The sequence below is a fragment of the Schistocerca serialis genome, chromosome 5 (genome assembly GCF_023864345.2).
Source record: "Schistocerca serialis cubense isolate TAMUIC-IGC-003099 chromosome 5, iqSchSeri2.2, whole genome shotgun sequence".
Taxonomy (NCBI): Eukaryota; Metazoa; Arthropoda; class Insecta; order Orthoptera; family Acrididae; genus Schistocerca; species Schistocerca serialis.
In genome coordinates, this window is record NC_064642.1 from 265732468 (window position 1) to 265758157 (window position 25690).

A 25690-nucleotide genomic window follows, 5' to 3' on the forward strand; every position below is an offset into this window, starting at 1 on the left:
ATAGAGTGTAAGAATAGTATGAAAAGGATAGTTGCTATTCACCATATAGCGGAGATGCTGAGTCACAGAAAGTACATTAAGGGAATTCCGTTTACAGAAGAGAGAAGAGTGGTCTGCTATGAAGCAAGTCACTACTGGGTTGCATCCCAGAATGGCATATACATTGTAAGAATGGTTCTCCACGAAATGCAGTCTGGTACTGTGTGTGAAATGCGGAGACTACGGTATACATTAGAAGACTCTGTAGTGAGCCACTTCATTTATTGTGTGTATGACAATCAGTGGTGGGAGGGACAGATGCAAGATATAACAGTCTCCTTTATGACACCTCATGGTCCTATTAATACTTTCAAATGGCGATCATCAAAAGATCAGTGTGCAGTTCCCATTTCCCAAGTATTGCTCTTGTTGGATCATCCTTGTCCATGTACAAATTCAGCTTAGCTATACAAGTTCAATGGCAGGTGAAAAAACAAAAAAAAAAAACAAAAACAAATGAACTCTGTTCGACAGTGCAGTGTTGATTGCCACATTGTAGGTAATTTTAATTCATGGAAAGTCATGAAGTAAAATCATGACAGAAGACTATAATAATGTGTGAATAATACCATAAAAAGAAAAGGGGCTATAAATATTCTATATCTCATTTTCGTCATAAAAGCCTTTTGAACAAAACTATGAATTGTTTTCCCACTCACTTATAATGTTATTTTGATTCAGAAATACCATTTTTCATGATGTTTACTTAAAATCAGCAATCAATTTAAATATTTAAGTGCCCATGATTTTTTTTTTTTGACTTTGCGAGTAGAGCTAGGTCTACCTAAAAAATTTCTCATGTTTTTTTACAGATAAGTATTGTCTACTTTGATTGTACATTCCCTAAGAACAATGACCAACTAATGTACTATGAAATTTTTAGAAGATTTAGAATGGGGTTTTGGAGAAAATTTCTAAATAACCAAAAATTTCAGATTCTCTCATCTTTATGTACAGATATTTTGACAGTTTAAGAACTTCATGCATTCTACATCTACATCTACATCTACATCCACATCCATACTCTTCAAGCCACCTGACGGTGTGTGGCGGAGGGTACTTTGAGTACCTCTGTTGATTCTCCCTTCTATTCCAGTCTCGTATTGTTTGTGGAAAGAAAGATTGTCGGTATGCCTCTGTGTGGGCTCTAATCTCTTCGCGAGATATACGTAGGAGGGAGCAATATACTGCTTGTCTCCTCGGTGAAGGTATGTTCTCGAAACTTCAACAAAAGCCCGTACCGAGCTACTGAGCATCTCTCCTCCAGAAGCTTCCACTGAAGTTTATCTATCATCACCGTAACGCTTTCGTGATTACTAAATGATCCTGTAACAAAGCGCGCTGCTCTCCATTGGATCTTCTTTCTCTCTTCTATCAACCCTATCTGGTACGGATCCCACACTGCTGAGCAGTATTCGAGCAGTGGGTGAACAAGTGTACTGTAACCTACTTCCTTTGTTTTCCGATTGCATTTCCTTAGGATTCTTCCAGTGAATCTCAGTCTGGTATCTGCTTTACCGACTATCAACTTTATATGATCATTCCATTGTAAATCACTCCTAATGCCTACTCCCAGATAATTTATAGGATTAACTGCTTCCAGTTGCTGACCTGCTATATTGTAGTTAAATGATAAAGGATCTTTCTTTCTATGTATTCGCAGCACGTTACACTTGTCAACATTATGATTCAATTGCCATTCCCTGCACCGTGTGTCAATTTGTTGCAGATCCTCCTGCATTTCAGTAAAATTTTCAATTGTTACAACCTCTCGATATACTACAGCATCATCCGCAAAAAGCCTCAGTGAACTTCCGATGCTATCCACAAGGTTGTTTATAATGTATATTATGAATAGCAATGGTCCTACGACACTCCCCTGCGGCACACCTGAAATCACTCTTACTTCGGAAGACTTCTCTCCATGCTGCATTCTGTTATCTAGGAACTCTTCAATCCAATCACACACTTGGTCTGATAGTCCATATGCTCTTACTCTGTTCATTAAACGACTGTGGGGAACTGTATCGAACACCTTGCAGAAGTCAAGAAACACAGCATCTACCTGGGAACCCATGTCTATGACCCTCCGAGTCTCATGAATGAATAGTGCGAGCTGGGTTTCACACAGTCGTCTTTTTCGAAACCCATGCTGATTCCTACAGAGTAGATTTCTAGTCTCCAGAAAAGTCATTATACTCTTAACATAATACTTGTTCCAAAATTCTACAACTGATCAACATTAGAGACATATGTCTATAGTTCTGTACATCTGTTCGACGTCCCTTCTTGAAAATAGGGATGACCTGTGCCCTTTTCCAATCCTTAATGTCGTAGTTGACAGCAGTCCTTCCACTTCATTGTTTCTCAAGACAGTTAACATCCTGTGACTATTCAACTATTCATATTTTCAAAACATAATTTTGAAATTTGCAATAAATTACAATGTTTTTTGGATTATTTAAAAAAAAAAAAAAAAAACCTCGAAGGTATGTTTGTATTAATCATGTCTCATAGTATTGAGGACGAAGTATTTATTGAAAATAAATTCAGATCTGTATCACTTTTTGATTTCTTTATTACAATTTTTCCTTTCGTTACAACATTTTCACAAATACTCCGATTTAGAGGCGTCTGTAGTGTTTGAACAAATCACCATACAATCAGAATATTGTAGTTTAGGAGAGGTATCATGTGAAACTTCAACATATATTTGTTTTCAGCAGGATTTGAAATAATGATGTGACACATTCACTCTTGACCTGTATGATTTAAGGTGAAATCGCCGAATTTCTCCTACCTGATGGCTGAAAGTAGTCTAGATTGGCTTGATGAGTGTAAGAATAAAATGACAAATTCTCCATGACATTGACAATCATTGGATTAGAATTTAGTTATTATTGAAAGGCATTTAAGTCCACATTACCTTTTTCTGGGTTATCTGCTATAAAACTGAAATTGTTTCTTGGTAGGTTAGGATACAAAATTCTTTGTCATACCATTTAAGATACACTCGTATAAATTCTCACAGTGATTCCAGAAAACTTTGAGTGGCAAAGATTTCATATTTAGGGTGTGCTGATACATACCCTCCTTCCCTCCCTCCCTCCCTCCCTCCCTCCCACTAGTTCTTCTCTCTCTCTCTCCCCATCTCAGACCCACTAGTTCATCTTTCATACATAACATTATTTTGAATAGCAATTGGAATCATTTATTGATTCTGTGCAGAGTCTGTACCAGTTTACAGAGATTGATAAAATGCAGAGCCTATGGCACTTAGGACAGGCTCTGGCACTATAAGATATAGTCATTTGTCTTTCTGGTAATGATTAATCCCACACCACTGAAAATCTTGTTAAGAGTTTGAATAGCCTTGAGATTCTATTTCTCAAATTTACATCATAAATAGTGTGACGAATGAAGGTGTTGCTTTACTAGTTACAAAGTTGATAGTTGATAGATGAATTGTTGGAAGAAGATACTCTAAGGTGAAGGGAATCTTACCCCAACTTCTCCTAAGTGTTGATGCGTGCCACAGTTACTATGAAATCTAATGCTCTCATAATCAGCAGTAAGTTGTCCACTTTGCCTTATCAGCTGATATTCTTATAACATAGCAAACACGCGAGTTACTTTGGTGAATAGAAGAAAAATTTTAATTCATTATTAGTTGGTATATACTATTTGAATGCATATTTGTGCCCCAGAATAGATTATTTCCTTGACATCCTACTGCATATCCAATCTTTTATGATTTTTAATTCGGACTAGTAGCAAATACGAATACATAGTTTAAAAAAATGTGTGTGTTTTAGTTTTATGTTTATTGCCTTTCTTGGTACAAGTTCTCAGAATACTATGTTTCCATACACCATTATTCAGATATGCTTTTTTACCATTAATAAATGCTTTATTTCTAAATATCTGACAATACTTCCTGTCACACCTTCATAAAACAGAGCTTCTCAGAAATGTCACATTTGCTGATTTATATACTTCATTTTTAGTAAATGTACTACCTTTCAGCATTGTTCATCATTGTAAATAGTCTTCATGGGTTTGGTGCCAGATTACGTTGTGCAAATTCCACAATATTTCCTTGGAGCAGCTGCCAGACATCTTCAGATGGTTCGACCTTGCTAGGTACGACCAGTCGTACCTAGCCACCAGAAAGGTTGAACCACCTGAAGATGTTGGACATTTGCTCCGAGGAAATATTGCGGAAATTGCACAATGTGATCCAGCCGCAAACCGGTCAAGACTATTTACAACACATCTTCTAGGAAAGCTTGAAGAGTCACATTGTACATCATTATTGCAGATTTGGCTGCATGTAAACATATTAATAATTATCTCTTGTCTATTCCTGTCTACCTTTCCTGTCGGTGCCAGAATTGAATTTCACTTAACTTTGTTTGGGCAAAAGTAAAAGTGCCCTAAATTTATCTTGAGTACATTAGTGACCTTTAACAATTCTTCGTAAGAAGGTAACTGAAGTATGCTGACACTAGACTCATGGCAGTGATATTGTAGGTTCACAGTACCCTACATAGTGTAATAACAATCATCAACTGAGTAAAATAGAGCATTGAACTATGGCGCCTCTACTGAATAAAGTAATTTTTCCAATTCATATTAGCTCATCCCATAACGCACATAAACTCATTCCATACCAAGAAGTCTAATGATCCCCCACTTTACTATATCAGGTTCTGTTCAAATTTTGTATGTTCTTGTTATAGATAGTTCACAAAATGTTAGCTCTCAGTATGCAGTAGTTGACCCATTGGTCAAATCTGTCAAAATTTTGCAATAAGCACTTCATCACATCTGAAGCTGTGTGTTTCCGTGAATAGTTAAACTATATCTCTGAGACTTGATTCATTAGTTTATTAGTTTTGGATAGTATGTGTGTACACATCTTTAACATTTAGCGCACCAGGTGTACTCAGTCTCGTCAAGAAATTTGGTCATAGCAAGAAACATTCAGTTTGGGCAGAATTCCATCCCAAAGTAATAGTAGTAAAATGGTATGCTTTTTGGGTGTTTGTACTCCATTAGTTTCTATGTAGGACCTGCAAAATTTAGCTTTTAGGAATGTGTAGTTCTTGAGAGAATAGGAGGAAAATTTTGCCCCAGAAATTTTTTCTTGCTTTTTCTACAATTTCTACAATTTGGAAGTCCATTCATTGCAAACAGCATATTTTCTCTGTATAATGTTAACTATGCTACACTGTGTTTTCAGATGTATTCAAATGCAAACAACTAACACTTTTTTTACTTCTATTCAAAGAATAAGTGTACCACTTTCCATGAATAGACTCTTTATGTTGTTGCATTAACAATTTGCTTCTCTGTACTGTTAGCTGTTTTATTCAGTACAGCTTCAGATATCTGTATGAAAAGAAGTACTTCAAATTTGCTTCTCTAAGACAAGAGTACTAGCAACTTTCAAGTCCACATGGTCCCAACATTGTAAGGTTTTATCTGTTTGCCAATTATTGTTCACTGAAATTAAATTATATTGTTGTTCTCTTCATTCTTGTATTGTAAGAGCACCTACAGTGTGTCATTTGTTTAGAGAGAGAGAGAGAGAGAGAGAGAGAGAGGGGGGGGGGGGGCAATCTGTCCAATCAGCGGCTATATGAGTTTGCACTGATTGTAAGGATCATGTGTTCAGCTATCTGGTCACCAATAACAGACAAAAACACTTGATTATCTAAATAAGTTTGACTGTAAAATTATGTTTTCCAAATTCTGTGACCTCATACATACCTGACTGGAATGTTGCAATAAAGTTCTCCGGGATGCACATTGTGTGCGCTTGTGCCACAAAGAAAAAAAAGTTAAAATTTTGATGGGCTTCATTGTATGCAACACTGAATCAAAAGATTGCATGCTCCATCAGTGTAAAAGTTGTCAAGGGAAAACTGCAGTGGGGTCATACTTTACTGTTGTGTGTAAAGATGTTAATCCAGATGTTGTCGAATACAAACAGTGGTTGCCAACAGATCGCCCATCACTTGAAATAAAAGAAATGCCTGTTGCACCCTTCTTACTGGAGTTGCTCACTGAAACATCTGACCTGATAATACATCATTTCCTTCTGAAAAACTAGACACAGTATCTTTAAAATGAAAGAAAACCTGAAGCCTGCTGAAGGAAAACTTGTGTTAAATTTTGCAGAAAATTATTCATTTGTTGTATGGGATTCTGTGCAGGTTTTACATTGGGGATACAGTTAAGTCACTGTGCATCCCACATTAATTCATTTGTTCAATTGAGTTTGTGTTTCAGTGTAAGAGCATCCACAATATAAGTGATAGCTGAAGGCATGACACAGTAGCTGTTCATGTTTTTTGTGACAAAACAGCCTCTTGAGACAGACAGTGAGTGAATTTGTTGAAAATTTTATACCTTAATGATGGATGGGCTACTGATTACAAAAATTTGTGACAGTGTCACCAAGTTTTTGGTATAAAAGCAGAATGCAACCTCTTTGGTAAATGCCTTGGTAAATCTGCATGTGGAGGAGTTGGAGGAACTGTCAAATGCCTGTTGTCAATGGCTAGCTAGCTTGAGGTGTTCAAAAGAAATCCAAATTCTTAACTTCAATGAAAATAATCAGTCTTTGAAAATATAATGCAGTTGGATAGGTAAAAAATCTACTCACCAAGCGGTGGCAAGAGAACACACACATAAAGGTATTTAAATTCGTAAGCTTTCAGAGCTAGGGCTCCTTTTGCCAACAGAAGGGTTGAAGGGGAATGAAGAGGGATGAAGGAAAAGATCTGGTCAGGTTTAGGAAATGGGGAGAATTTAGAAAAGTCAACCAGTACCCCAAGTCAGGGGAGACTTACCAAACAGACTGCTGGGGGACTTCTCTGGATGAGATTTGAAAACCTGAGAGCTTAAAGGTAGAAGTTACAGTAATATGCAAAACAGGGATTACTGATGAAACATTATTCACAAGTTAAGTAGAGCATAAAGCTAAGTGCATTGTGTGTGATAGAGATGGAAGGGGTGGGGGAGGGGGCAGGGAAAAATTGACAGGTCAGAAAATGAAAGACTTTGAATACTAAAAGAGAGGGAAGAAAGGAATAATTACTGTGAAGAAATGCTGACACTGAAGAAATCAGACAATGGAAAATCCAGGATGGAATGTAACAATATTATGAAAAGGAAAGTTGCTGCTCACCATACAGCAGAGACGCTGAGCCGCAGATAGCTTTTGGCCAGAGAGGCCACCATCAAGATTAGACCACAGACGCACACATACACACTCATGCAAGTGCAACTCTCTCTCTCTCTCTCTCTCTCTCTCTCTCTCTCTCTGTCTGTCTCTCTCTCTCTCTCTCTCTCTCTCTCTCTCTCTCTCTCTCTCTCTCTCTCTCACACACACACACACACACACACACACACAAACACAAACACACACACGCGACTGCAGTCCCAGGCAACTGAGGCCACACTGCCAGCAGCAGCACCAGTGCATGATGGGAGTGGCGATTGGGTGGGGGTAAGGAGGGGGGACAGTAGGGTGGGGGTGGCAGACAATGACATACTGTTGGGAAGCGCACAAGGACGAGCTGGAAAGAGGGTAGGGCAGCTGTGTAGAGTCGGGAGGGCAGTGGGGAAGGGGGTGGGGGGGGGAATATCGGAAAAGGAAAAAAAGTAAAAAGACTGGATGCGATGGTGGAATGAGGGCTGTGTAGTGCTGGAATGGGAACAGAGAAGGGGCTGGGTGGGCGAGGACAATGACTAACGAAGGTTGAGGCCAGGAAGGTTATGGGAATGTAGGATGTAGGTAAAGTAGTTGTTGGAGAAATTCATATAAATTAAGGCCAGATGAGTGACAAGAACCAAGGTCATGTAACAGCGGTTTTGCAGAGTTCTGAGAAATAGGTGTCTGGGGGGGGAGAATCCAAATAATACATGTGGTGAAACAGGCGCTGAGGTTACGACTGTCATGATGTAGGGCATACTCTGCAACAGGATACTGTGTGTTGCCAGGATACACCCTCCTGACTATGCTTATTCATCCTAACTGATAACTTCGTGGCAGTTATGCCAATGTAAGAGGCTGAACAGTCTTTACTTCCTTTGACAGTATATGTTTGGCCAGTTACAGGGCTGCTGTAGTTGGTGGTAGGAGGGTGCATAAGGCAAGTCATACAGTGGAGATGGTCACAAAGTAGGAGCTGTAGGGTAGGGAAATGGGTGCAGAGGCACCATAGGGGCTGGCAAGGATATTGCGGGGATCGGGAGGGCAACGAAAAGCTGTTTAAGGTGTGGTGGACAAATGCCAGACAGAATGGAATGTTTTGAGGAAGTCATGGATTTGTCAAAGCAGCTAATTGACAAAGACTAGGATATTGAGAGACAAGAGGTCTCCCAAGTTGTTTTTGTAGGGATCAACACTGCCAGGATTGGATATGATGGCCTGGGAAATCTGCTTTTGAACTAGGTTGGTGGGGTAATTACTTTCAATGAAGGCTGAGGTGAGAGTTGTGGTGTATTGCTGTAAAGACTTTGCATCTGAACAGATATGTTTGCTTCAAATACCAAGGCCGTGTGTGAATGAATGTTTGTAATGGAAAGGATGGCAACTGTCAAAATGTAAGTACTGTTGTTTGTCAGTAGATTTAATGTGAACAGGAGTGTGTAGCTGATCTTTGGTGAGGATGAGGTCAACATTAAGGAAAGTGGCATAGGATTCGAAATAGGACCATGTGAACTTAATTGTAATTTTATTTACTGTGGTCAACCTATTTAGAGATTTCAAGAATTATAATAGGTCAGTTTCAGTATGAGTCCATATGGCAAAGAGATCATCATTATATCCAAACCAAACCAGGGACTGAAAGCATATGGGTTCCAGGAAAGTCCTCTCCAAGCAACCCGTAAAAGGTTGATATACGAGGTGCATTCAAGTTCTAAGGCCTCAGATTTTTTTTTCTCCGGACTGGAAACAGATAGAAACATGTGCATTGTTTTAAAATGAGGCCACGTTCATTGTCAATACGTCCCCGAGATGGCAGCACCATACGGCAGATGGAATTTTACCGCCAGCGGCGAGAATGAGAACTGTTTTAAATACTTAAAATGGCAACGTTTTCCTTACTTGAACAGCGTGCAATCATTCGTTTTCTGAATTTGCATGGTGTGAAACCAATTGAAATTCATCGACAGTTGAAGGAGACATGTGGTGATGGAGTTATGGATGTGTCGAAAGTGCGTTAGTGGGTGCGACAGTTTAATGAAGGTGTGACAACAAACCGAAACAACCTCGGGCTCGCACAAGCCGGTCTGACGACATGATCGAGAAAGTGGAGAGAATTGTTTTGGGGGATCGCCGAATGACTGTTGAACAGATCGCCTCCAGAGCTGGCATTTCTGTGGGTTCTGTGCACACAATCCTGCATGACGACCTGAAAATGCGAAAAGTGTCATCCAGGTGGGTGCCACGAATGCTGACGGACGACCACATGGCTGCCCGTGTGGCATGTTGCCAAGCAATGTTGACGCGCAACAACAGCATGAATGGGACTTCCTTTTTGTTGGTTGTGACAATGGATGAGACGTGGGTGCCATTTTTCAATCCAGAAACAAAGCGCCAGTCAGCTCAGTGGATGCACACAGATTCACCGCCACCAAAAAATTTCGGGTAACCGCCAGTGCTGAAAAAATGATGGTGTCCATGTTCTGGGACAGCGAAGGCGTAATCCTTACCCATTGCGTTCCAAAGGGCACTACGGTAACAGGTGCATCCTACGAAAATGTTGTGAAGAACAAATTCCTTCCTGCACTCCAACAAAAACATCCGGGAAGGGCTGCGCATGTGCTGTTTCACCAAGACAACGCACCCGCACATCGAGCTAACGTTACGCAACAGTTTCTTCGTGATAACAACTTTGAAGTGATTCCTCATGCTCCCTACTCACCTGACCTGGCTCCTAGTGACTTTTGGCTTTTTCCAACAATGAAAGACACACTCCGTGGCCGCACATTCACCAGCCATGCTGCTATTGCCTCAGCGATTTTCCAGTGGTCAAAACAGACTCCTAAAGAAGCCTTCGCCGCTGCCATGGGATCATGGCGTCAGCGTTGTGAAAAATGTGTGTGTCTGCAGGGCGATTACGTCGAGAAGTAACGCCAGTTTCATCGATTTCGGGTGAGTAGTTAATTAGAAAAAAAATCGGAGGCCTTAGAACTTGAATGCACCTCGTAGGAAAGAACTATACTGGTTCTCATGGCTGTGCCCCTGATGTGTATGTATATCTGTCCCTCAATGGTAAAGTAGTTGTTGGAAAGTATAATGCTGATTAAGGTGAACAGGAGAGAGATCATAGATTTGGAATCAAATTGGCACTGAGGAAATGTTCAGCAGCAGACATTGTTTTGTTCTGAATCCCATGCCACTTTCTTTGATGTTGACCTCGTGCTCACCAAAAATCAGCTACACACTTCTGTTCAAATTAAAACTACTAATAAACAACAGTATTTACTTTTTGACAATTGTCGTCATTTCCATTTCAAATGTTCCTGTCCATACAGCCTTGGGACTCAAGGTAAATGTATTTGCTCAGATGGAGACTCTTCACAGCAATACACCACCATTCTCACCTCACCCTTTACTGGACGTAATTACCCCACCAGCCTATTTCAAAAGCAGATTTCCTGGGCCGTCACATCCAATCCTGGTAGTGCTAATACCTCCAGAAAACAACTTAAGAGTACACCCCTTGTCACTCAATATTATTCTGGTCTTGAATGTATTAATCAGCTACTTTGACAAGGTCCTGACTTCCTCAAAACATGACATTCTGTCCGACATTTTGCCCACCACTCTTAGAATAGCTTTTTGTCGCCCTCCCAATCTCCACAGGGTCCTTTTCAGATCCTATGCTGCTTCTGCACCCATTTCCGTACCCTATGGCACATACCCCAGTGTCCATCCCTACTTTAAGACTTGCTGTATGCAACCTCCTACCACCATCTGTAGCAGCCTTGTAACTGGCAAAATATATACTATCAAAGAGAGTCAACACACTAAACATACTGTTCAGCCTTTTACATTGGTGTGACTCTCGTCAAGTTGTAAGGATGAATGACATTGGCAGAGGGTGTATACTAGTGAACACACAATATCCTGTTATAGAGCATGCCCTACATCATGACAGTGATAACCTCAGTGCCTGTTTCACCACATGTGCCATCTGGATTCTTCCGCTCCTTATCCCCTCCTGCCCAGACACCAGTTTCTCAGAACTTGGCAGGTGAGAACTGGCGTCACAACATGTTCTTGGTTCTTGTCACCCACCTAGCCTTAATTTACATTAATTTCGTCACAGTAACTATTCCTTCGTTCACTTCCTTCTAGTATTATATATCTTTCATTTTCTGACCTGTCTATTCCCCCCCCCCCCCCCCCACCCCCCCCCACCCCCCTTTCCCATCTCTATCACATACAATGCTCTTAGTTTTCTGCTCTTCTTAACTCATGTACAATGTTTTGGCATTAATACCTGTTTTGCATATTACCGTATCTTTCACCTTAAAGATCCCATGTTTTCAAATCTCGTCCAGTGCAGTCCTCAACAGTCTGCCTGATACAGTCTACCCTCATCTCGGGTTCTGGGTGACTTTCCCAAATTCTCCCAATTTCCTAAACCTCCCTAGTGCTTTACCTTCACCCTTCTTCCTTCCCCTTCAACTCTTCTGTGGGCAGAAAAGCCCTGGCTCCAAAAGCTTGCAAATTTAAATACTTCTATATGTGTGCTCTTCTGCTGCTGGTTGGTGAGTAGACCTTTTTCTATCCAGTTACATTGTATTTTCACTTATTTGTTGGATATATTCAAATCTCTCTATCTTACCCTATTGTTTTTGGTCTCTAGGGATCCCTCTATTACCATGTAGGTGTTATCTTGATATGCTAACTCATCTTATAACCACATCCCTCGCCTCTCAGATTCAGCAGACAACCACCTTATTTCTACTCTCATCAATCCACTTTTAATTTTCAGTATTCTCCCATAATATCATCACAAAGCACTTCAATTCTTTCCTTTCTCCAGTTTTTTCTTTACAGTTACATTACAAATTCTAACATTTGATTTGTTCACATGTTATCATAAAACTTGATTACATTTCATTTTGCATGTCAAGGATCAGTTAAAATTGTCATCTCATTTTGCGTGACAAGGATCAGTTAAAATTGTCAATGATAAACCAGGGAGAAAGGTTTGCCCCTGCACATACAGTTGCTAGAATATGAAAAATCCCATGCTTGTTCCATTTGACTTGTGGTGGATTCAGGTAGGGCCTAAAGCTTTTGTGACATTAGTTGCCAAAATTTCAGACTCGACAGACAAAAGGTCAGATTTCTAAGTTTCAACTTTGCAGACAGGTTAGTATGATGTCTGCATTTACAGTAACAGCTGATGTGTTGGTAACATTTGTGAGATGTCACATGTAGAACATCATTCTTGGATTACTTTCATGAATCCTTTTGGCCTTCCATACTTGTTCTACTGACCATTCATGAGGGATATTTGCTGGATCCCTGATCAGAATATTCTCAGAAAGCTGCCAGTTACTGAAGTAAAGTCACTGGGTCATCTTTACAGTTTTCTGGATGTTCTCATTAAATAATAATAATAATAATAATAATAATAATAATAATAACGCCAATCTTATTACTTTGGATGTGATATCCTTCAATTGGTCTGCCACCATTTTGGCACAAATAATTTACTCTTGTCTTAGTCGCCATAGTTCTTTTATTTTTACGTCTTGACAAAGTTTGCTGTGCAGAATTCTCCTAGCTTAAGGGATGCGTAGTATGTAGTCAACATTGAATGTACTTGCTTGGCAGTAGCCATCAAACTGTGGCAAAATTGATGCAAAATTTTAACTGCTGCAGCACTGATAATGACATGACTTGTTGACAAAATTCCAGTGTGGGATCCATTAGGTAATCAGCCTGAGGTCTGAGAATATTTAGCAAGAAGTCTGCAGTGAGGCTTGGAAACTATTTTAAGTAACCCACTAACACCTTGTGTATAATGGATGGACTTGGCTGAATTTACATTTCAACTCAAAATGAAGTGATTAATTTTTACAATTAGCTCTGCAAAAGTGTACTTTGCCACGGTGTTTCAAAATTGCAACATTGCTCTGGAGGATACACCGGGTGTAAAAAATTAACTGTTTACAACATGCCACAGTGGTATAGGGGAAGTTAAGATGAGCAATTTGCTCTAACAACAATGTATATTCCTGGATAGAAAGGGAACCACTCACCTATAGTGGTCTGATGTGTGACACATAAAAACACATAACAGAAAACAGTATTCACATTGGCTTTTGAACTCCAGCTGCTTTTGTAGCAGAAGTACTCATTTTCACACACACAATCATACAGACACCCTAACACACTCTCCTATGACTGTAATCTCGTCATAACTGTGTGTGCGTGTGCGTGTGTGCTAGATAAAGGTTGAGAGCCCCAAAGCTACTGTGAATACTGTTTTCTGTTGTGTGTTTCTAATTGCCGCTGTAATTGAGTGGTTGTCATTCCCTTATTTTGCATACAATTTTATAAAGAGACCTGTGGTCTGTCCATCTAAAAAACAATATCAAATTGACTTATAAAAGTCACTTGACATACTGCCCATTTGGCTAAAATAGTCCATGAATATTAAAAACGCCTTCTTCTTGCACTTACAAAATTTCAAATTATCATTTGTGTAAATTTTACATTACTGTTTGGTGAATTTTAACAATATAAAAATAACAGTTAAAATGTTTTCCTTCTCTGGCCTTTTTACTTGAAGAAGACAGCTATGCTCGTATTGTGTTTAGATTGGATTCGGAAGATAATTAGTTCTGCATAATCTGTTGCAAACGGATGACACATGACCCTTTTGTTTTTGCATTTGTGACACACGGCCCAACGTTGTGGACAGTCTTCTCGTGAATGTTTCGTAAAACACCACGGACATGAAGGAAGTTGCCGTGGGTTTTGCTGCAGTTTCTTAGAGGTTTGTTTACGGTTAGGCCGAGGCTGGGCTTGGGAGCGTATTGCGGCCACGTCGGCCGGCGGGGACATGCCACATGCTTCGTCAACATCGCACAGAGGTTGTATTTCCCTGATGTTGCCCCATGCCTCTATTTGCGCTCCAGCGGCGCGAGAAATTTCAAAAGACTGAGCGATGGATAGGACTTCATGTAGAGTCAGATTTGCCAACTGGAGGGCACGTTGCCTAACTTCTTTGTCGGGCGCCGATCAGATAATAGCATCCCGTACCATGGAATCGGCGTAGGATTCTTTGTTAACTTCAGTAACAAATTGACATTTTCTACTGAGACCGCGAAGTTCAGCAGCCCAAGTGCGATAGGATTGATTCGGTTGTTTTTGACAACGATAAAAGGCAACACGAGAGGCTACCACATGCATTTGCTTTTAAAAATAGACGGACAGAAGTGAGCACATTTCAGCAAAGGACAAAGATGCAGGATCTTTCAAAGGAGCCAATTGTGACAACAACCGATACATTTGAGGTGAAATCCGTGAAAGGAACAGAGACTTACATGTTTGTTTGTCCACGACATGAAATGCCAAGAAGTGCTGTCGAAGACATTTTTCGTAATCAGACCAGTCTTCCGCCGTCTCGTCGTAAGGAGGAAAAGTAGGTAGAGACAACGATGAGAGACGCCCCGCATTTGATGCCACGACGAAATCACGAATCGCATTTGTGAGAAGCGTTTGCTGTTCTATGAGACCTTGCAATTGTTGCTCTAAAGTAGCCATGGAAACATGTGGGTCAATGATGGAAAAGAAAAATCACTACCTCGTCGCCAATTGTTATAGCTTCAAGTTGAACAAATATATTTCAAGGAAGACGCAATACATGAAAGTCACAGATCAAGTAAACAGAGTAAGATATGTGTACACTTTAACAGTCAAATCGTAACTGAATCCAAGTCTAGCGGCCGCTGGCTGGCTGGCCGCTTAGGTGGTGTTGCTGCTGCATGGCTGGCAGGCAGTGGACACGCGTAACTGCGCGGTGGCACTTTGAAAGATCGGCGAGTCACAACAGTTAGCATGACATTTTTTTTGTTACAGTAAAATTCTTGATGTATTTGGATGTCACTGGGGCAGTGAATACTACATAAAAGCTCTTAAAACTTGTACACATTATACTGTCCAAACTACCGAATTAAAATATCATAGATCTAGTGTGATTATTCATTAAAAGAGCGATCACCTCAAAAATAATTAAAATCTTTTCATTGCTGTCACTAAATTTCGACAACCTTGACATGAGGCGCTGCTAAAGACCCAGTATTGAATATTGAGGGCTGAGAATTCACAGCATTATCTGTAACATGTATGGGCAGTTGCAGACCAAATAGGAACAGCATCTGAGGTGATCAGATGGGAATGGTATCCAAAATTGGACAACTTCACATGGAATGACTCTATAGATTATGTACAGTTAGTTGCTGCTAATTATTGTGTCAGCATTAAATTATTTTACTTGTTTTAAAGCCTTTGCTGTGTGCTCAGCTGACAAAACACTGAAAGATAACTTGTTTGCCCCCCAATTAGTGCACTTTTCTTTTTTGTAGGTGGCATAATTGGATTGTTTCACACTTTTTAGTATTGTGAACAGTTGGTTTTGATTAACTTACAGGTGTAGAAGCAACAGATAGTGAAGGAAGTGAAATTGAAGATGAGGAAGATAGGGCAGTTTTTCAACGGCACTGGTTTTCAGTGAGTGTTGAGCAAGCAGCAACTGGACTAGGGGGACGTGATGGCCGTCTTGCTCAAGTGCGTGCTGAAACGAGACGTCGATTACGACAGATAGTCCGTGGCTTACCAGATACAGCTATGCGAGTAAACATGGGTTTGGATATGAACGGCAGCTGGGCATTAGCAGAGGCTGTATTAAATGCAGCCAAGAAGTTTCCTACAAAAACTGCACAGATACTAACAGGAAAAGATGGTCATCGTCATAACAGGTAAACGGAGCACAATTTGTTTGTGTATTTTCATCTATCAAATCTTGTATGGATTGTAAATGTAGTTGCTATTTTGATAAATTTTGAAAATATTTATGCATATAACTGCTAAAGTGTGTGCCACTTTTCAGCATTGTGTGACAGTACTTCGTTTAATACAGTGTGTTTGTTCATTGTGAAAAGTATTACCTAAGTTTCAACATGCTGTTCACCAAATTGATTGTGGAAAATGTTACAGTTTACATTAAAAGTGTGGGATGGTGAATTAAATCAGTACTTTATCCAGTTCTCTGTCCGGTCAGCATTTCCAGAATGTAGCAATTCTTGTGGCCTTGTTATTTGCCTTGATTAAGTCCTATGTTGCGCAAGAGAGTTTCAGTAGAGCGTATATGAGCATGGACCGAACAAGGTAGTGCAGTGGCTAGCACACTGGACTCACATTCGGGAGGATGACGGTTCAATCCCATGTCTGGCCATCCTGATTTAGCTTTTCCGTGCTTTCCCTAAATTGCTCCAGGCAAATGCCAAGATGGTTCCTTTGAAAGGGCACAGCTGACTTCCTTCCCCATCCTTTCCTGATCTGATGAGATCGATGACCTCGCTGTCTGGTCTCCTCCCCCAAAACAACCCAACCCATATGAGCATGTGGCCTGGATCTTGTGTTCTTCTGCACTCGCAGTGTGTCTCCATCAGCTTGGAGAATGTGAGAATGTCTGCATGTGGGTCTTGCAGTGGGTGACATCCACCCCAGGACAATTGGATGATCTAATTAGTCCCTGTTTAAAGTTTTTAGATATCTTGAGCAAGTAGTCAATTTGTGCCCACCCTATACGCATTGAAATCTAAATTTTGTTGTGATGTTTTTTAAATTTATGCAATTACAGTGCGCCACTAGGTGATTTGGTAACTAACTCCACGAGATTTGACTATTTTAAAGATTAACATCAATTTAATAAAGTATTTAAATAATTGGGGTCAAAATAATAAATAACAATATTGAGTTACCCTCAATTCCCCTGTCAAAGTGCAGCAGTCACATTAGTGGCTAATGTCTATGCCTGAATTGGACACGAAGTCTGTGGATGAAATATTGTTGGAAGATCACTTGTGTGGAATGGCTGTGATTTGAAATAGGTCCTAAGATGAACATCATCAAAAGTAAAACTAATTAATGGGATATAGTCAGAGTAAAAAAGAGGTGATGCAGAGGGAATTAGATTAGGGAATTAGGCTCTTAAAGGAGGACAGAAGTTTTTCTATTTGAAAAACAAAATAACTTGACATTGTCAGAAGTAAAGAGGATATGAACTGCAGACTTGAAATAATGAGGAAAGCTATTCTAAAAAAGAGAAATATGTGAACATCAAATATAAATAATGTTAGCAAGTATTTTCTGAAAGCATTGGTCCAGAGTGTAGCTTTACATGAAGTGAAAAGTGGATGATTAACGGTACAAAAAAGAAGGGAGTAGACATTTTGCAATATGGTGCTACAGAAGAATCCTGAACATGGATAGATCATGTAACCAATGAATAGGTACTGAATTGTATCCAGGAAAGGGGAAGGGGGATTTGTGGTACGGCTTGACTAAAAGAAGAAACCGCTTGATGGGGCATGTCCTGAGGCATCAATGAATAGTTAATTTGCTAATGGAAGGAAGCGTATGGAATAAAAAATTGTGGAGGGAGAACAAGGATTGGCTACAGTAAGTAGGTCCAAGTGGATGTTACAATAGTTAAACAGAGATGCAGTGACTTGCAAAGAATGACTAACATCGAGAGCTGGATCAAAGAAATCTTCCAACTGAAGACCACCACCACCACCACCACCACCACCACAACAACAACAAGAATGCACTAAATAACTCTTAGCAGTTTGTGTAGTTTGTATCTTTATGGTCCATGGTGTGTTGTGGACTTTTATGTCAGAAAAGAATGTGTGTCCAATGGGAGCTCAGTTTTTTAGTAAAGTTGCAAGCACTTCCATGAATGATCTTAATTTGCAGGTAACATATGCAATTCAAGAGGTCTTCTTATTTGAGATTTTCCCAATATCGATATTTTATTTAGTTGTGAAATATGATTAGCCTTAACAGTAACAGCATTATTTTAAACCTCAAAAGCTCCATTTGTTGCTCTTTGGCAATGTGATCAGGTGCCACCCTAAACTCATATTTGTCTGAGCCATGTGCGCAAATAGGATTTCTTTTTTTCTGCTTCTCTCCCCCCCCCCCCCCCCCCCCTCCCCCAAAGTTGTAAAGAGTGTGTTCAGCCTTGCACAAATATCTCACAGAGAAGTCCAGAAGTATAATTATACCTCTTCACCTTCAATAGACTGTTGTCAACAATCATTATTGAGTTCTGGGATTTTTTTCTGGTCAAAACATTTGTACTGACAGAGGCTACACTTTTTTTTCTTTCTTTCTTTCTTTTTCTTCTAAAAAAAAATGATAAACAGGTGCTGTGTTGAAACAAACAATGAGAAAGAAAATGCTGTGCTCTGAAAAAATTGTGATTTTGTTTTCTTTCTCACAGTAAGTTTGAACTAAAGTAGCAGGGCATTTAATTTAACTACAGTAGCAGAGCATTTAAACTGTTAGACACATGCTTTCTCCCATTTGTACTGTGTCTATATGTACATAATTTTAAACAACAATTTAGACACAACAATGTGCTGTTTTGTTTTCTTCTTCACAGTCAGTTTTAACAGAAAATCTGTATGTTAAGAAAAACATAAAATTTGTATATTAAGAAAGCTGTATTTATGGCTTATTGGCTTATGATTAGAAGACTGCTATGCAATTTGAATCGTTTGAAATTTTGTGATGCTAACCGTAGGCAGATTAAAATTGCTAAATAATGTCACTGAAGCTACAATTCTCACAGACCTATCAACTGGAGAGACCTTTCTCTTATCCTGTACACCCCTGTACACCAGGGATCCCAACCAACATACCCATTCAATTTAAGCAAATCAAGGTTTTGTTTGCAGTAACAACGAAGAAGACTCAAAGTGGACATTGTTACATTGGAACTGATTTATGATAAGAGTGTTTATTACATGGTCAGTTGTACATTTCTTTCTTGTTAACTGGTAGTTCAGAAAATCAGTTCGTATTTTTATCATACAGTATCCAGAATATAAAAAAGATGCATAATCTGAAGTTTTGTAATTGTGTTGCATACAATATTAAAAAGAAAATAACCGTAGAAGCAATAAAAACAAAAAATGAAAACAAATAAGCCATTTTCATTCACATTCTCAGTGATTGATTATAATTTCAAGTTCCATGCCTACAGCGTGGGTGAAGTTGCAACAAGGAGCTGAAGTTTTTATTCTGATTCAAATCCCAGTGCTACCCCTGGTTAGGATCTACAGTATTAGGTTGGTGCATAAGTTCGTAACATTTTTGTTTTGCCTGTTCCCCCTGCTGGTTGTTGGTGATTCATTTATTTATTGTAATTTTTTATTTGTAGTTCACTGCTGCTTTTTGAGTTCACATATTGTTATTTTGTCATTTGGTAATAATGAGAGGAGCTGTGGACACCAGAAAATGGAGTTCCAAATGGAGAAATTGGAATATTTCCAACGTATTCTTCTTTTGAGTTCAGTAGTGGGGTGGTGACAGCTGATGCAGCCAGAAACATTTGCTCCATGTATGAGGATATTTCCTTTGGACAGGGACTAACAAGAAAATAGTTTTCTCATTTTAAGGAGGATTGTTTTAATAGTAGAGACTCTCCATGTTCAGGAAGACAAGGCTTTGATGAAGATTATTTAAATGCAATAATCCACAATGATCCCCATCAGTGTACTCAAAAACTGGCAGTGTGATGAACTCTGTTCATTCGATATTGTGTGACACTTATATGCAATGGGGAATATTCAAAAATTGGATGTATACATACCGCTTGATCTAAGCAAAAGTCACAAACATCAGCAAGTGGTCATATGTGCACCTCTGCATGCTCGTCATCAATTGGCTAATGAACAACACCGACCATTCCTATCCTGTAATGGTACTGGTAATGAGAAGTAGTGTTTTATGCTAATATGGGTAAAAAAAAGAAAGAAAGAAAAAAGGAATGGTTGAGCCCAAAGAAAGCGACTCCCCACCCAAAGACCTCTGTGCATCCACAAAAAATAATGTTATGTATCTGGTGGAACAGCAATGTACTACGAATCACTTCCCTAAAGTGTAACCCTTACTGCTGACATTTATTGTCAACTGAGATGTCTTACAGTTTCAATCCAAGGACAACGACCAGGAAGACTGCATGAAGTGATGCTACTCCACAACAACGCCTGCCCACGTTCTGCAAGACTGATAAAAAACACTATACAGGAATTGGATTGGGAAATCATTCCACACCCATGTTATTAACCTGACCTTGCACTCTCAGGTCTTCACTTGTTCTGTTTTCTACCAAATAACCTTCATGGAACTTCTTTTCTGGTTGAAAATGTTCTCTCTGGACATGGATTGACCAGTTTTTTACTACAAAACCACGTGATTTCTACAGTTGCAGAATTGAAAAGTTACCTAGCATTTGTAGACTGTTGTAAATAATGAGGGATAATATATTATTGATGACTGAAGTCTCAGTTATGTGGATCTGTTTTGTTTATTAAACTTATGGAAAACTGCTATGAACTTATGCATCAACCTAATATATCCAGTTCCCATATATAATTAACAATTGTGAAGCACTCCTGTGTTTCCTAATGTCTTTATATTTGCTTGTAAAGAAGCAAAAACCAATAAAAACAGCCAGAAACCCATTTTGTCAAACTTTTTGCTATTTTCACTCAAAATATGTTTCCTATATTTCATTGTCCTTGGTAACTGCATAGTTTGCGTGTATGTTAAAGGTGGCACTGGGTTAAATGATAGCATTATTATGAGAAAGAACCCTGCAGATGACTGACATTATCCTCACTCCTAATCACTCTGCCTCTCTCACGAACATGCTATGTATACATGGCATTTTTCTTACAGTACATCATCATGTATGTGGAATTGGACAGGGACTGACCTGTAATTGATTATAATACCTTGGTATAGATTCCGGTGGCCAAGATAATACTGTCATGTCGTAACCACACTCACATCCAATTCCAGAAGTAGGGCTGGCAATGAAATACAGTACTCAGCTCTGTAAGCTCATATATTACAAATACCAATGTACAGCCAGAACAGATGTGAACTCTTCACTGGGGAATGGAGTTATTTATAAAAATATCGAATATTCCAGAATGCTGGTGTCTATACTAACTTTGGATATTCCAGAATATACAAACATAAGATGCTTCAAGAACGTAACATAAAAGATAAATACTAAAGAAAATAATTGCTGATTGCTGGGTTTGAAGTGGCAACATGTAGCACACCAGCCAGTGATGTTAACCACTATGCCACACTGCGTGTACCATAGCTCACTGCATTGTTCCCCTCCTAGAGAAGCAGTTCCCTGCTGTTTCAGAAGTTGTTATTGGATCCAGCTGCAGCATCGTGGATCTAGATGTTGCCACAAGTCCTCTGTGTGGTGGCTCCTTGCATTCTGGTCGTGTTGTTACATCCTCTTCACTATGAGGAGCATTGAAGGTAGGATGTCCCTGTCTAAGCTTCACAATTTTCCAGTGGGTCTTCAGCTTCCTCTAACTTCCCATTGTTGATCTGTGCCTCAGAACTGTAGTAGAGCTCCGTACAGAGAACAGTGACGATGTCTCCATGCCTTTGTCTTCTTGATGGAGAATAATAATAGTTGACTTAATATGTGACATCCAACAAATAATGAAACTAAGTGGCCTGAAGTAGCACTGTAGTAACTTTTCTGATAGTTACACTTTCTGCACAGACATAAAAATCCAGACCAGTCCTTCAGGCTGTATGTCACTGTCCGGTGCTTGCTCTCGGTATTTCTCCTGGGCATCCATGGTCCATATGCGAGACAGCTACCTTGCTCCTGCAGTCCTGGTGATATGGTTTTCATGTAGTGATCAGAGTAGTGCCCGGTTGAAATGGGAAATGTGTATCCATTGTTGATATTGGCTTTGCTTAAATGCAGCAGAGAGATTGGGATACAATAGTGCACGCCATGTCATCCACATATGACACAGCGAAGCAATACAGTACAGGCTTCACATCACTCCCATAATTTATTTGAACATATTATATGCCAGAAGAAACTCAAGTTTCACATTGTTTACTTCTGCATTGAGGAAATGTATCATTGCTTGTGGGGGTTGGAAAAACTGCGCCATAGTAGAGTAAGATTGCAATATGCTTTTTTGAAAGAATCCATTATATTTGCTGACAGTTGCATTTTGTTTACAAGGGATCATTGTGGCTTCATTTAATGATAACTTCAAAACTACCAGCATTTTCTTGGAATTCGTTGGAAAAGGCTTCCTGGTCACAGTCTGACTGGGAACTTCATTCTGTAACTGACCAACAATCTGTGAAGTTAGTTTTTTTCCTTGACTTGGTGTTTAATATTATAATTTGACTCTTGACGTTCAGTGATCAGTGTCGCAGAGAAAGCATTCAATGGCACACCTTTGCCCGTGCTTGGAAAAGCTCAGATCTTGTGATCTTGGTCAGACTATCAGGACCATGGATGACATGTATTGAGTATATGTGTCATACATGCTTACAACAGCTGAGCAAATCTGCTATTGGAGAATGTTGCCATGGCACCAGTCATCCTACTGAATATAACAACACTGAGACTCTGGCATGAGCTTCCAGGTGTTGGATAGCTTTATTAAGGAAGCAGTTGAAGCTTAACTAGCAACTGATGTTATTAATAGAGATGGAAGTTTTTGTTTAAATTCTGTGTGTAGTCCTTCTCTCTCCCTTGTCAAAAAACAGAGGGATGAACTTAATGCTACCTCACCCATTACTTTCAGTCATCTTTGTTTTAGTGATGCACTACTCTCACTCTCTCTCTCTCTCTCTCTCTCTGTCTGTGTGTGTGTGTGTGTGTGTGTGTGTGTGAGAGTGTGTGGAAAGGGGGGGAGGGGGGGGGGTTGCAGTCAGAGAGTAGTTCATCTCGCACTTGAGTTATCTGGATTCTTAGACCTATCACATTTTCAGCACCTTCCTGAAGTTGTATTAGATGTGCCCCTATCCCATAATTGTTAGCATGACAGTTACAATACAATCCATGAGACACAAACAAATGCATCAAATAAAGAACAAGCATTGCTCCCCGGTGACAAGCAGTGAAATTACAGAATGCCAAAGTACTACTCTCACAAACTGTGAACATTAAAATGACAGCTACCAGTAAATAAGTTGGAAATAAGGAATGTATACAGTAAATCAGCTGCCCCTGTTGTATTAAATTATGGATCAAGGCATCAGTGTACATGAGTGAAGATATGAGAGAGGAAGAGGAAGAGAAATGTGTGAAAGTGCTGGAGTATAATTTTTGAAGAGATAAGGAAAAATTACAATGTAACGTGAGTGAAAAATAAGAGAGAACTTTTATGGGAAGAAGTGGTGTGTCTTTGCTTCACTGTGAGAGAAATATATGTGGCATTCCTGTCAATTTTTCAAAGAAGAATGAAAAATATGATGAAGGAAATGCTTCAGCTTTTTCTTAAATGGAGCAGTGTTTCAAGTTGTGCATAGAATGCAGTGTGACTTTTTCTAAAGGCATTAATATTGAAAGAGTATGAAATTATTTTTTTGTTCTGCATGACTACAGTTAGAATACCAGATAAATGAAATCTTCTCTTGTGACAATGATGAGATTATAGGTAATTTATCTGTGTGACATGTTACTGAAGGGCATGCATATGGAGAAGGTAATTAAATCTCACATAATTTGACACCTCACAATGAAACTGTTTGTACTAGTCTATTATGTGGTAAAACAGGTGTTTGTTGCAGATGTAGCACATAGTGTCCATCATGGTTGGTTCTTTCCATATAAAGTTTTCTCAGTTTTCTTGCCATTTTGGATTGTATCACAGCTGGTATTGGGCTGTACAATATTCTGTTTCACATACTAAGGACATATAGGTACTAATTTTTGGAGGACATAGAGGCAAACACAAGTCTTCCTGCAAGCAGCAGCAGTGTTTTCTGCCCATTTGAGATGTTCATTCGAAAATATGTCGATATTCTTCACAGTATTCTGATAAAGAAGAAGAGAGGGCAGATGTTTGTGACATTCATGGCTAATTATCTTCTGATGAGATACTAAGGTTACAAGACTTACATTTAGTTTTAGACCCCGATTTTGCGTATGTCTAATTACTAGAGAAAGATACATCATTCATGGTGAAAATTATATCTTTTACAATATCTGAAAAATGTTGTTTTCATTTGTACAAAGGAAAATTCAGTAGAGAAAACTCAGATGTTATGAGACAAAGTTGCTGGTCTCTACATCCTTCCAGGAGACAAAATAAGTAGTGCTGCTGATAAACACACATTAAAGTGACGCTCTTCTGTAGATTTCGAAACTAAAAGTTCCTTCCTGGGAGGGGAAGAGGGGGTTGGGGGTAACATCGGGACATCTTAAAAAGAAAGGTTAGGTTACTCAGACCCCAGGATATGAGGGACTGTTCTCTTGTGAGAATGAGACAAAGTCTTCCCTCAACCTCACTACATGTGAGTCCCTCTCATTATTGTAAGAAATATTGCTTTGCCATGTGTTGTAATTTCCGATTTCTTTGTAGTAATCAAATGTTTGTTTTGACACTTGTGGACAGCATTCCCCTTGTTCATCATTTAATAGAACTCACGAAGTCTGCAGTGGTTGGATTGACTTTCTGAAACGTCCTATATGCTTGTGTAGATATTCCAACGTTTTTCGGATGACATGAGACAATGTAATACTGGGGTGCAAAACTCGCACGTCTCTCGCAGTTGACTTCTGTATTGTGTGCAGCTGATTCTCTTCTCTGGGTAATCATCTACTTCTTCTTCTCCGAAGACTATAACGGATTACAGGAATTTATTAAGCTACTTCTCTATTCTTGAAGTAATTTGCATTGGAACACTTTCAGTTTATTCGTGGTATATTTTCATCTCTCAACACAAAGCAACATTTATTCTTTATCACATAAGCAAGTAAACTCTGGCAAGCCAACTGGTGTCTTTAAATGTCAGATTCGATAAAACACATGTACAATATCATAGTAACAATCCAATAATTTATGGACATCACATGCGTCCTGCCTCATGCAGAGCTAAGACATGAGAAAGATAAAAGTCTCTAGTCTCAAGCTCGTCCAGTACATGAATGTGCATAGAAATCTATATTTAATTGTTCATTAGTCTTTTATACAATCACCACAGACACTAACACATCAAAGAATACTACATAATTATTCCCTGAGTTTTCATCAAGTCTTCTGTGACACTGGCAGCAAACACCTGTTGTCATCAGTGACTCGCCCTTCTTACAGTATTCTAATAAAAAACTTCCAAAGTGCACATAGAAACAGTTGGATTGGTAGAAATGTTCTCTCTCTCCTGCACTTGTACCTAAAATATTGGGCGTTTGAGACGGTGGAAGGCAGAGTGTTTCTAGAATTTACACCAAAATTCTTGAGGCACCACACATTCCTCCCCTTAGCTCGAACACGTGATATTTTATACATA

General features: G+C 39.3%; 1 protein-coding gene across 3 annotated transcripts in view; it reads left to right on the top strand.

Annotated features, from left to right (window-relative positions):
* LOC126480796 (INO80 complex subunit D-like) overlaps positions 1–25690 on the top strand; it is a 156207-nt gene that overhangs the window by 56235 nt on the left and 74282 nt on the right. For all 3 annotated transcript variants that reach the window (XM_050104112.1, XM_050104110.1, XM_050104111.1), the window contains one exon: positions 15741–16068. In XM_050104112.1, the coding sequence (XP_049960069.1) occupies positions 15741–16068 (328 nt within the window). The remainder of the gene's footprint in view (positions 1–15740; positions 16069–25690) is intronic.